The following is a 14595-nucleotide window of genomic DNA, read 5'->3' as shown; positions in this document are numbered from 1 at the left end:
TATCTCGCCGACACGACATACAGACAGGATTTACTTTGATGGACAGTTTAAGAGGAGGCTGTGGTTTATAACTGCGCGAGGTCTACTGTTCACAGAGCTGCTGGTGAGTTTGTATTTCATCATGCAATAGGCCCTAGGAATAAATCAACACCAACCTTCCTCATTGGACACAATAACCGATCCCTTGATGAATGGATGGTCGAGCAGTTGGGGCCAGGACAGTCGTCTGGCAGGGTCTTTCTCCAGCAGGCCTTGCAGGAACGTGAGACAGGCGGCTGACACGAAGGTCGGCCACTTGACCGACTCGTACCGCAACAGTTGCACCAGGTGCAGTATCGAGGTGGTCGTGAAAGGGGTCGCTCCCACTATCATCTCGTAGGCTATGCATCCAAGCGACCTAAAATATTAATATATTCGATTGGAAATGAATAAATAAGACCATGATATAGAAGATCATTGATAGAACATAAGATTTTGCTAGACATTGTAAATGAGCAAGTCTTTAAATTGGAAATTATGTTATGTTTATTTATTTATTTGTGGATACAATCACAAATCATATATATATCGGGGCACCGAGCTTCGCTCGTTATTTTTATTTATTGATAAACAGAACACAATTGTCTAAAATGATCGTGTTTATATTTTACAGCTGGCTATACGTCAGCTTATGAATTTCGGGGATGCGATATTTCGACTTTCCACAGAATCACTCGCTCACTTTTTACTATCCACAGACGGCGAAAGTCTCAGCTGTTTCAGCCAAGGATGAATTATCCTTTTAATGTCGTTCAGCGAGTTTTCCCAAGGATGAGACCTAGTGCAATTGAATTTTTATATCATAAATCTACTATGTTCCAAATTTCGTGAAAATCGTTAGAGCCGTTTTTGAGATCCGTTGAACATAAATAACCAGATATAAAATATTAACATATATACAGAAATTGCTCGCTTAATATAATATGATATGACTGAGAAGGAATAGCACGCTTGGCCCAAAACAATTCCATTCCCAGATTTTGATAATGAAATGTTCAACCACAAAAATAGGTTATGATTCTACTGTAAGAAGTTCCAGTTCAATTTTCGTCCAAAAAAAATATTCTAGAAATTTTGAACTTAAAAGAATTAAAACACCAAATTACAGTCAAATATTACACTTAATTATCACTGCACATTGATCCATGTTATAAGAATATCGAGAAAACATCAGAGAATGTAAATTATAATAGTTAATCGTGTTTGGATTAGTCATATTTGGAAAATTATTTTTTTAAAATCGTCAATTGTCGGAAAGGCGAGTGGATAGTGAAAATGAAAATATCTACATAAACTTCGTACGAAATAGGGAATGATCACATTGAATGCACGTAAGTGCAAGTGCAAGCGAGACCATGCATGCAAATGAGAAACAAAATCTGAAAAGAGCCATAGAAACACGTTGTGACTTGCTTGTAGATGCTCACACTGAACGCACCAGCAAGTGCACGCGTTCAAGTGTGAGAGCTTATATGGCTCTTCCCAGATTTTGTTTCTCATTTGCACTCGTGGCCATGCATGATCACTTGCACATTCGTGCATTCAATGGGATCATACCCTTATTCGCATGACAAATTCTATCTAAATTTGGGAAAGGAACAGTTTTGGGCTTTAAGCCTGTTGTTCCTCTCCCAATAATTCATAGTTGAGAATGATATTGTAGCCTAAGTATCAATGTATGACAGTAGCTCGATTGATCTGGTCACAAATAGAAGACACATGGCGGCCATTTTGAGTCCTGGTTGACTCCAGATCTGACATTTTAGTGTAAAACACATGCTGCCAACTGTGAAACTTATGCCCTTAATACATCAAATATCAAATATTAAATAAATATCAAACAAAATTTATTCATCAAAAACAATTACATTACAAATTAGAATACTATAACAATTAAAACAATGAAGTTTTATGCATTGAATGATTTCTCAATAGGCAAAGATAATTCAATGAATAAATATACACCCCACTATAAATTATATGTGTTGGGGTATAAGTTATCAGTTGCTTGTTGCATGTTATAATTACTATTTACAAACTTCATTCACTGATATGGGATTAAAGTTTTTTATAATAAAATAAGTAAAAATTTATAATACAAACAAAATTATGAAATTAGTAGATAAATATTAATGTTCTATTAAGGATAATAATAAGAAAGTTAATTTTTAGAAAAATGAAAAACAGTAAAGAAAAGAATGAATAATAAATAGTTTCAATATTTACAGTCTAACTAAATTTTCAGAATTTTCCACTCCAATATCAACCAACCAGGAAAATAAACATTTCTTGAACCTGTGTCTATTGAATTCTTCCCTAATGTAACTTGGTATTGAATTGTAAATTTTTGGTTCCAAATATATGTAGTTTCTTTGCCCAAATGTAGTGTTCATCCTTGGTACTATTAAATTCGTGTTTCTCTGCCTTGTTTGATGGTTATGATCTGCCAGTCTTATGTGTTCGTTGTTTCTTCACATTCGCGTGATGATAGCCTGGATGTAGAGTTGTCTTACACTCAGTACTTTACTGTCCTTGAAAAGAATTTTTGTGGGGAATTGATTCTCCTTGAAGCCTATTATTTTTAGTATTCGTTTTTGAGGTTCAACATGTATAAAATTCGTAGCTCCCCAGATAATTAAGACACCAGGACACCTCGTTCGGTCACCAGTGGGACACAAGAGAAACACATTCTATGTGCCGGTTGCACAAAATCCGGTTAAATTTTAATCGTGATTAATTCCACCAATCAGAGAAGCCTTCCCTGATTGGTTCTCGTGAAATTAACCGCGATTAAAATTTAGCCGGCTTTTGTGCAACCGGGCCTATGTGTTTAAAAGCTGGGACAGCAGTAAGACACTATAGTGCGGTCCACGTTATAATGGCAGTGGAGAAAGATAGGAGAACAACGTTGCCGATCGTCGGTCTTGTCAATGCCTTCTATAGACGGTAGATGATACAGGTTATTGTCCATTCTCGTTTAAAATAATCAATTATATTTTATTAAGCAAGAAATTATATTTTTCAATAATTTCATAATGAATTTTCATAATTAAGATCTAATCAAATCAAATTTATTGCCAAATTCATATAAATAATTCACAAAACATGGAAAATAAAATTCAGTTTCATACATTAGAAATTACTAACAAAAATACAAAAGCTTTTATTGAAACTAAATAATAAAATATATAATATTTGGCGTTGCAAGCAAAACAAAGTTTGTGCGCTAGCAACGAGCATTCAGTAAGCACTCCAATTTGAGAAAACTAGAAAAAAAAGTAACTGTACAAACAAAAAAAAATTAGCAAAAACTTCAAACAAAAAATTAGCATACACTTTCAAAAAAGAAAAAGAAAAAACATGATAGTGGAGTAGTTCATAGTATAAACATACACGTAAACAAAATTTAATATATAATTATATTTTATAATTCGTTAAACAAATATTCATTTTGATATAATTATCAAGAGTTTTGAAATTAGTGCAGGATAACATTATATAATTGAATTTAGTTTGATAGACAACTTTCAGATAGTAAAGGGGGAAATAATTTGAGTAAAACATGATAATAAAGAATTGATGAATGCCTAGAGTTGAAATATTTTGACTACAACATTTTCGGTCTTGATCCAGTTCTCAATTTTTGTTTAAAGTGCTTTAGAGGGTTTTATTTTTATAAAATGTTCTGGAATAATATTTATTAGTTTATTCACTATGTAGTTGAATTGTCTTCTGCATATAGTTAAGTCAGTTCGAGGAGCAATATATCTGTTTGCAGATCTGAAAATATAATTAGTTTGATGCAGTGTAAAGATATCTGTATGATTGCTGATATATTTAATTAGATTTCTAATATATAGCTGTCTGACTGTCATAACTCCAAATTCCAGAAAAAGTTGATGACTAGGGTATCGTCTGGGCACTCCCAAGGCTGCCTTGAGAATACCCTTTTGAATAACATTCATTTTTTTTTAATGTGCATTGAAAGCGCCACCCCACACCCTAATTCCATACTGGAAGACTGACTGAGCATATGCTAGGTATACCATTTTACTTAGACCTATGTCTTTGAGTAAGCTCAAATTATAAAATTTGTGGATCATAAATTTCATTTTGCTACACATACTATTTATATGCTCATTCCAATATTTTATATTTTTAATATTTTGCTAATTAATTATGAATTCTACATTGTTAAAATCACTACCTCCGTAAACAAAGCCGTAGTCCATTCGTGTGACGTCAGCACAGGTCAAATTATAAAATTCTCCTACACCAAAAAAATTCGTGATTTCAGCTGATCTACATCAGATAGTGTTTTTATTGGTGTAGAAGTCCTACCTGTGCTGACGTCACCAGAATGCACTATGGCTTTGTTTACGGAGGTAGTGTTAAAATACGATCTGGCAACAGAGCAAAGCGAGAAAGAGATAGCGCTATTTAATTTGTTGAATGATAGACAAGGATAGCAACAACATTGCTAATCAAACACTGCCATTATAATGTGGACCTCTATAGAAATTGTGACCGGGCTGACGACTCTAGTGAGATAACAGCCTGTCGCCAAAATCTGGTGACCCGGCTGGAGTCTCTAGTGTAATGATCACAATAAGAACTAATGGCCCATGAATCACTTGGACACTTGGTGTCCTTATGTAATACCATAGAGAAACAATAGCGTAAGTAGATATCCCATGGTATAGGACATTTATGTCGCAACTTTTACTGTTATCTCAAGCCCATAGTCCACATAGTTCTATCCCGTGAAGCAGTGTGACGCTGGTAGTCTCTCATATTGTGCCGTTCGTACACTCTCACCCGGTCAAAACAGTAAAAATCGACAATAATCGACAGTAATCGGCTTGAGATAACAGTAAAAGTTGCGACATAAACGCCCTATACCACTACTTACGCTATTGTTTCTCTATGGTAATACGGACTCAAATAGGTTCATTCTTCAGCTACCCAGCTCATCAGAATCACTTGGGAATATAGTTGCACGCTAAAACTGGGTTTTCGTTTGTGCGTAAATGCCATCGTCGAACACGACAGTGTATCTCAGATTGGATAGATTTCAATTTGTCTAAATAACCTAAAAGATTTTGTTCAATTATGTTTTAATGGGGAAGATTTCATACTTTTTTATACTTTAGAATGGCAATATGTTGATATTATTAGAAATGTTTTGATTATTGAATAATAAACACAAATAATGAAAAGTTATTTGATCAGCTGTTTTAGCACACTTGAATTTTGGGCAATATGAATGTTAACAATGCTTGTTGTCATCGACTGCGGAAGTTTACGCACAAAGGAAAATGCACCTTTAGTTTGCACATCAGCCAGAGGGCGTCGTGAAGACGCCCTCACATCAAGGTCTATAAATACAGGTCATGACACTCGTGTTCCTTATGGAGCGGCCATTATGTGGGGTCTTCATGGCGGTACATTTTAAATATTCCAATCTGCTTATAACAAAATCATGCATTATGATTTTTAAAAACAATATTCTGGTTCAGATAATATGTAAATTCAGGTTTTCGATTTTTCAACAATGAAATTTCAATGATAAATGGTTCAATAGTTCATTTTTTCATTATTATAAATTGTTCTTATCCTTGTAACTTGTTATGATTCATAAAGCATTGGGACAAAAGGCTGAACTCAAAAAGAGTTTGAAGTTCCCAATCTGAGAATCAACAATTTAGTTCCTAGTTGGAATCTAAATATTATTATTCTTCGGGAAGAATTTATTTTACAAAAGCATTTGTTCACTCAAAGCCAAGCAATATTCCTTGTACAATATAACAAAATAACACATCATGTTATTCAATCTATAATGATAACAGCTGATAAATTTGAAAATTGGTGAACTAGAACCCCATAGAATGGCGATTTTGCAATGCATCACGGGATTGTGTCATGACCTGTATTTATAGACCTTGCCTCACATCAGCCAGAGCAAAGACCTTAAAGATGCATAGACTCACATGCAGCGCTAGTGTCGTACTTGGAATTGAAATCCGCCATTGAGGGGGCAACCCATAAGATTATTACCATAGAGAAACGATAGCGTTAGTAGATATCCCATGGTATAGGGCGTTTATGTTGCAACTTTTACTGTTATCCCAAGCCGATAGTTCATGTAGTTCTTTCCCATGCAGCTGTGTGACGCTGGTAGTCTCTCAAATTGTGCCGTTCATACACTCTCACCCCAACAAAACAGTAAAAATTGGCAATAATCAATAGTAATCGACCTGAGATAACAGTACAAGTTGCGACATAAATTCCCTATACCATGGGATATCTACTTACGTTATTGTTTCTCTATGTTATTACATACCAATGCCACCAATGCCTTTGTGATCTATAGTATTACAAATAAATAATATATAATAACTCGTGCTAAAATACCCCAATGGCGGCCTTCAATTTCAAGTAAGAGCTATCATTGGGAAGGCATAGGCATTGTGGGTCTATATCTCTTTAAGGTCTTTGAGCCAGAGCGTCTACAATAAAGTAACTGTTTTTCCCCACATACTCGTCAGTTCACAACATGTAAACAAGACTTGAGCGGAACTGTTTTGAATCAACAAGGAGAATTACAATATTATAATAGATAATTAATTCAAAATAAGTTTTAAAACAAATGTTCACTCACCAAAGGTCAGCATTATGGTCGTAAGGACTTTCTTCTATGAGTTCAGGAGCCATGTAGAGTGGGGTGCCCTTGATAGAGGTTAGCACATGCGTTCCAGTACTCATGCTGCGGGCGAATCCAAAGTCACACAGCTTAGCTGTCCCCTTGTCATCGATTAGCACGTTTTGGGGCTTCAAATCTCTAAAAAATACATACTGTAATCTAATAAGTAGTCACAAGAGTACTGATAAGTCTAATATTGTAGTAGGCCTATGACATTTTAAGATAGGAGAAGAAGGACTGAATTTCACAAATGTCAATTTCAGGTCAATCTAGATCGAAAATTCCAAATATTCATTGAAATAGGAATGGATTGAGAAGCTGATTGTATTGTCAAATAACTGAAGTTTATCAAACATTATTTGACTCTATATTTTTATGGAGAACTACAGCAGAAAGTTTTTGCAGTATTACAACACTAGTTAGGAATAAATTGAAATAATTTTAAATGAAGTACAAATGTTTTACCTGTGCAATACTCGATTGGAATGCAAGTAGAAAAGAGCCGAAACCAAATCACAGATAATTTTCCTGGCTCGAGTTTCCTCCAAATAGCCTTCTTGACTCAATATTTCCGACAACTCCCTGTTGGCATACTCAGTTACAACCACGATCTGTCAATAAAATCAAATAAGTCTCTATTAATTAATTGTTTATTGATTTATTCATATTGCTTTTATCGGCAGGGAAATTCTTTCAGAGATCCTTTTGTTGAATAGAACAAACCCATTCTAAGAGAACTTTTATTCCTAAGAGAATGAAACAGTAGATTTTTAAGAACTGATGTTATTCATGAAATCATAACTGATATAAGTTAAATACGTTCATCATAATCCTTTGAGATTCACTATTCACACATTTCAAGCTAATCTATCAATTGAAATAGTTTCGATATTTTCATTTCTAATAAAGATTGCAAACATTTCTAATAGAAATCTGGTGTGGCGCACTCACACAACTTTCCTTGCCGTTATGAAAATTGATCACCTGACGTTAGTGTTCACGCGCATCTCAAGTCTACTATTCAAAGATATGAGCCAGCTGGTGACAGGACAATAACGCTGGAGACACACGAGGTCTGCTATCTCTTCACAGTGAATGATTTAATAGAATCAACAGTTTACAATTGAATAATCACATTTTCTTGAATTTCGAGCTTATTTTCAATTCTAGTTGAAAATGTTACTGAACATTAATTGTAGAGAGTTTCATGCTCAATCTTTTCCACTTGAAATTTTTTGTTTAAATTGTATCTAAATTCATACCTGAAATAGTCATTGATAAGCTCTATCAACTGCAACAAGTCCTATATCTGTAAAAATCTCAGGAGCTCCGCCCAATCTATGCAAAGTTTGATTTTAGATTCTCTATTATCAGCCTTCATATACAATTTAAACAACAAATTTCAAGTGGAAAAGATAGAGCATAAAAATCTCTGCAATTCATGTCTAGTAACATTTTCACCTAAAATTGAAAATAAGCTTGAAATTCGAGAAAATGTGATTATTAAATTGCAAACTGTTGGCAAGTGTTGGCTCTATTAAATCATTCACTACGAAGAGATAGCAGATCTCGTGTGTCTCCAGCGTTATTGTCCTATCACCAGCTGTCTCATATCTTTGAATAGTAGACATGAGATGCGCGAGAACACTAGCGTCAGGTGATCAATTTTCATAACGGCAAGGAAAGTTGTGTGAGTGCGCCACACCAGATTTTTGGACTTTGGACAGGGGACCTTGAAACGTATAGAAATTTAGAAATTGGGTACCTTAATTTTTTCCGGAAAGCAATACTTTCCTTACCTATGGTAATAGGGCAAGGAAAGTAAAATTGAAAGTGCACAACATTCAACAAGGATTTTTCATAGAATTTGCAATGTTAATCATAGATTATGAAGTAATTACGGATAACTATTTAACTTACATCTCCTTCCGTTTCAAACGAGTCGATCATTTTGATGATGTTGGGATGACATAGGTCCCGCTGGACTTCGCATTCACTACGTAGACTGGCCAGTTCTTTCATAGATCTACCACACTGAAAATTGATTTTAAAAATCATGAATTTATCTCACTAAATTGCAGAAATTACATTTAGCTTATTTTAAACTTACATTTAACTTATTTAAACTTAAACTTTAGCTTAAATTCAACTTATTAGCAGAGAGTGGGTTTATTTACACTCCACAGGAATGATTATTCATTCATTCTCATTCTCGCACACAGGCAGTAATGCCTCTGCGAGAGTAAATATTTCTTAATATATATTTGTATATCTGCTGTCATTTCTGTGGTGCTGACATTGTCTTATTTTTATTGTAAAGTGTATTCTTATTTTATGATGTAGGCTACCACTGTGATTGCTTGTATGACTTATGAAATAAATAACTTTTTGAATTGAATTGATTAACAGTTACTGTTGTAAAAATTATTCACAAGTAATGCCGCTTCCACACTCTTGCCAGAGAAAATCTATACAATGGGGCATATGAATAAAAACAGAGCTTATGCTAATGAGCATGAGCATGGAGCATAAGGTTTTGCTCATGAGCATTAGGTAGAAGCATAAGCATTTGCTCATTTTTATATGAATAAGCTTTAGGCTACCTTATACTCTTACCTTAAGCTCCTGAACTCTGGAGCAAATGCTCAAATATTTTAAGGATTCTTCATCAGCTGATTCGCCTTTGTGGCCTTACTTTGTTTTTAAAGATCACGTAAGCTTACAATATGCAAGTATAGACACCGCTTGAATAGAATAGAATACGTTAATCCACCAATAAATACAATTTAATGTACATTAGGTGTCTTCAAGAATAAAATCCTATAAAACTACTGAGCCAATTCATACACATATATTATCATCACACAAAATAACACAAATCGCTTGTTTTCGGTCGTCTGCTCTCTATCTATGAATTGAGTTTTAGGTTAGTTGAGTTCTGAATGTGAAATAATAGCGTGAAAAAATGTTATCTCTATAACAATCTTCAGCATAATCTTAATCTCAATAGCCTTCTTATAATAGTCTACACTCTCATCTTCTTAAATGCCTATTTCCTATTCTGTGATGGCTATCTTTATATCGGATAGGTATATTTTGTAGGAATAATGGTGATATATATCATGGTTGAATCTAAAAAGAGTTTTATAGTTCTCAACTATTGTTTGTGATCGTATCTGGTATAGTTCCCTCTTACTCACACGAATTAGTTGAGCCATTTTACTATGAGCAAAAGGTGAAAAGCTGCTCCAGACTAGACTCACCTTTTTTGAAGCATTTGCTTCAAAAGTTGAGCAAATGCTCTAGTTTATTTATACAATTTTTAGCATAAGCTTTTACTTTTGAGCAAATGCTCAAACTATTTTTTTGATGAGCATGAGCAAAAGGTTTTGCTCACGTTTATGCATAGAAAATGAAGCATATGCTCCATATTTTAGAAGTATAAGCAAATGCTCAACTTTATTCATATTTGATTGTTTTTCTATGCTCTTGTGCTTACAAATGTTGACAAGCGCAAGAGACGTGGCTACTATGCCACCGCTTGCCTTCACTCTGTATATATCTTCAGATGTATGTATAGAGAGTCGCTTGGAAAGCGACTTGGTGCTGGCATTAGAGTTAACAACTGGATAAATGCTAAACATTCAACTCACCTTGCTTATTATTTTCAAAGCAATTATCTCGTCCGTTTCAATGATTCTGCCCTTATAAACTCTGCCAAACGATCCTTCTCCAACCATCCCCACCAGCTCGTATTTATCCATTTTGTATCACAATGATATTGTTCAATTATAATTTATGATTTGTTAATTCCTGTAATAAGATAAGTAGATATTGTTTATTATAAATTATATAAATAAATAAGTAGATTTGTATTTTTTTTGGCAAATTAAAACGAATTCAGTTCAAAGTATTAAAATACAAAAATGTAAATTTAGATAAGTCATCAGAATTACACAAAAATTCATCAAACACTATAGTGAGGTCCACGTTATAATGGCAGTGGGGAAAGATAGGAGAACAACGTTGCCGATCCTCTGTCTTGTCAATGCCTTCTATGGAGGGTGACTGATACCGGTTTATTAAAATTTATTTCACACTCATAAATACATTTAAGCCTTGCACATACACATCGATTTGATCTAATAGAATTTATAAGGACGCCAAAATATTGTACGGACAAAAATCGATGTGTGTGTGTGTGTGTGTGTGGTGTGTGTGTGTGTGTGTGTGTGTGTGTGTGTGTGTGCGGGGCTTTACATAAATCTATACCTGTTTTTTAAACAAAGCTCAACATGACAACACAATCCAACGTCCAACCAAAATGTATTAATAATTTCAATGTTATTGATGTAATAAATGAATGTTAATTCTCGTTTAAAATAGCCTAATAAATTATATTTTATCAAGCAAAAAATATATTTTTCAATGATTTCAAAATAAATTTTCATAATCAAAATTGAATATTTTGTTAATCAATTATATTTCTACTTTCTTAAAAACAATCTGGCAACAGAGCAAAGCGAGAAAGAGATAGCGCTATATGCTTTGTTGAATGATAGACAAGGATAGGTAGCAATACAGTTGCTAATCAAACACTGTCCTTATAACGTAGACCTCACTAAAGGCTATTAAATTTAGATTCTACATGCTGAAAAGCATCTAACTAGTACCGTCAGTGGCATAACGAAAGGGGCGTGTGTCTAGGTTACAACCCCCCCCACGGCTCTAGGGGACCAACATTTTTGGACTACCCCCACCCAACTTCAAAATCCTGGCTACGTTACTGAGTAGCCACTGTACAATAGAAAAATGAATAATGTAGTTTTGAAATCAAGTTACTGTACTAAAGATTTTCATTTTAATAGAAAAACATTCCTAACTCCGATGGCTATCAAAGACTCAAAGAGATAAAAATGAAAACTTATAGGATCACAGATCTCTCTCTGAATGGCCAGGCCTTGATAGAAGAACATAAAATAAAGGCTACCGTAGGTCTAATCTTAGAAGTCGAATACCGTAAAGTAGGCTACTAATATGCTATTCATTAGGCTAATACTTTTACTCCAACAAAATTCAGGTAGCTACATCTGGTACAGTACAATTACAGAAGCAAGAATGATGAGTTGTTTTACATTTTTTGTTAGAATACCGTAACAGAATGACATAAAGCTGTACTGCAGCTTATAATCCAAGATTTCAGTTAAAAACGCAACAAGTGATATAATATTCATTCCACTGAATCGTAGCCTACAGTTAATAAAATATATCCACGTGATTATTTTAATAGTGAGAGTAAACATATTGATTTTAGTTTAGAAGAGTAAAAAACTAATTCACTAGCCTAGGTAGGTAGTGTTTACCTTTACCGTACCTTGTTTTCAAGCCCATCTCTCAAGTTGAATAGGAAACAGCTCATTTACAAAGCTTGCATTATCTACTCACAAATAATTACCCAGCAATGAATTTTAGTGAAATTTGAGAAAGAATACTGAGTTATTCGTTGCAAATATTGCACTAATCTCAATAAACACTGATCATCAAGAACCGAAAAATTCCCTTGTCAAAAATTCACAACGCAATAAGAATGAGGTTATGTTGCTTGACTTGAATTCAAAGTCGATTCTCATTAATCGATTCACACGTATTTTACATCTACAATGGAGCGGGATTTTTACTTGAGCGCAGAGATGCAATAATTGTATCATAATCATGAAATTATGTCATAATATCAATTATTATCATCATTGGAAGTATTCTATTAGGCTGGCCACTGACGATAGGCCATGCATGTAGCCTAAATCACAAAATAAACCTTTATTTTCAGGTAAGATACATCAATAACGGATTCAGAAAGTAACATTATAACAACATAAATTTAGTGGACTGGAGTTGAGTGATTAAATATAACTGCTAAAATAAGGATTTTAAAAGCTCACCTCTTGGGATGTCAAATGGACACTTTCCTTCATTCGAATTGTTTCAGATTAGAACAATATCACTGCATGTGTATTCACAACAATAGAATATTGAGATAAAAATTTTCCAGCACTAAAAAGAGTATTTAATTGATTAATTCAACTGATATGCCCGAAAATATTAAACAGACCAGCCAGACAAGACTCAACAGGTGAGCAAAATAAAAGTGAGCAAGTTGTTAGTCTTGAAACCGAAATCGATATATTGAGACAAATAAAATTGCCAGTATTTTGTTATAAAAATGTAAGATGATTGATTCCCATTCAACCAACACTGACAGTTAACCTGCATCTCATTATTATAGAGTAAATTTTGGGGTTAAGACTATTTTTCTGAAATAAATGTTAGGTGATAATAATGTTGCTAATTTGTAATTTTACAGAGATAAATGATTTTAAAGAAAAACTAAAAAAGTCAGTGAAGTTTATAAGAGACCTCAAGAATTGATTAAAGTATTTTGTATTGGCCAAATTATGTAGTTGAAATAAAATGATACAAAATAGAAAAAACAACCCTATCAAAAACCATCCCTCACCTCTTTCCATTGTATTAAATTTCAAATAAAATTTAATCGAAAATAATATTCATTCTTGTTTATAATCCACATATTTTTTCTTTTGAATAAAATATATCCCCCAAAAAGTCTGTATACTTCAACAAGCTGCCAGTTTCGCTGGCCGCTAGCTTTGAAAAAGCTGCCAGTTTCAGCCAGGACTCTGTCAGAGACAGTCTTGAAGAGGAGACTGAGGGCTTCCCTTCAGGAGAACCCCTTTTATTCTCTGAGGGAGTTCTATGATTGTGATCCTCAGACTGTAAGTAGATACTTCTTGCATTAGTCTTGCTGCTTCTTCTGCTTGCTGCGTTTTGTGTTTGATGTGTTTTTTGTTCTTGACCTGTCTTATGTTCACTTGTGGCCATACCTATGACCACGCCATGAACAGAAACATGTACGTTTACTCTCTCTTTTGTGTCAGGGCCCTGAAGGTTCGTATAAGGCTAGGCGCACACCAGTTAGTCAAGACAAGACATGATCAGACACGTTTAGTCACAATACTTCACATAGCTGCTTGTGACGCAACTCACATTGATTAGTCATTGCAATTAGACATGTCTTGTCTTCATAAGCAACTATGTGAAGTATTGTGTCTGATCATGTCTTGTCTTGACTAGCTGGTGTGCGCCTTGCCTTACATTCAGCCACCATGCAGTCTCTGCCACAAGTGAGTAGTCAGAGAACAACCATTGGAGACCGAGTGTAAAGTACGCTGGAACTCCAGGAATGGCAATTTTCACACCAAAGGTGGCCGAGTGTTAAAAAGCAATGCATGACTAAATTCAAATGTCTCACTCTTTTTACGCCACTCTACTATATTATTATGTTCAAATACATTTGAATACATACATTACTTTTCAACACTCTAAGCTAATATACTTTTTCTCTTCTCCGCTTCACTATAATTATTGTATTATGGGAATATTGAGAGGTTTGTATTGTAGTTTTTTTGTGCCTTTCTTTCAGGTTGTTGAACAGATCAAAATTGAACTAAATTTTTCCAATATGAACTCTAGTGAACCTTGTTTTTGATTTTTAAAGAATTTATTCATGCACAAAGTAAGCACCTACATTTAGTGTTGCCATAAAATATTTGCTAACTTGCTTCTTGATTATCCAAATTATTGCAGTCTTCTAGCATTTCTATAGTACTGGCTTGGATTTCGTAATGAAATTGATGCAAACGTATTTAGAAATGTATTTGAACCGTGTGACCCCACGACGTTTTAACCTGAAATTATTAGGCCGGGCGCTCCACGTGTTTTCTTGCAAATCGGAAAATTTGAGTGGAAGAGCGGCAGTTCTAATCGAGTCGTCACCG

The 14595-nt window shown here is 34.3% G+C and overlaps 1 protein-coding gene across 6 annotated transcripts in view; it reads right to left on the bottom strand.

The window, feature by feature from the left end:
• The window catches only part of LOC111052028 (serine/threonine-protein kinase fused), a 47029-nt gene extending 34326 nt beyond the window's left edge, over positions 1-12703 (bottom strand). For 3 of the 6 annotated variants that reach the window (XR_005572235.1, XR_005572232.1, XM_039436092.1), the window contains exons 1-6: positions 12117-12351; positions 10396-10555; positions 8663-8776; positions 7208-7353; positions 6701-6880; positions 156-397 (exon numbers count right to left, since the gene is read on the bottom strand). Coding sequence is in view for 1 of the 6 variants with exons in the window: in XM_039436092.1 (XP_039292026.1) it covers positions 156-397; positions 6701-6880; positions 7208-7353; positions 8663-8776; positions 10396-10506 (793 nt within the window). In the remaining 5 variants the exon portion in view is untranslated. Of the gene's footprint in view, positions 1-155; positions 398-6700; positions 6881-7207; positions 7354-8662; positions 8777-10395; positions 10556-12105; positions 12608-12681 lie in introns of those variants that run through there. The other 3 variants (XR_005572236.1, XR_005572234.1, XR_005572233.1) reach the window with 3 other exon arrangements.
• Between the last annotated feature and the right edge of the window lie 1892 nt (positions 12704-14595).

This window comes from Nilaparvata lugens, chromosome 10 (genome assembly GCF_014356525.2).
Source record: "Nilaparvata lugens isolate BPH chromosome 10, ASM1435652v1, whole genome shotgun sequence".
NCBI lineage: Eukaryota > Metazoa > Arthropoda > Insecta > Hemiptera > Delphacidae > Nilaparvata > Nilaparvata lugens.
The sequence above is the reverse complement of the archived record's forward strand: the minus strand, read 5'-3'. Positions and strand labels throughout refer to the sequence as shown.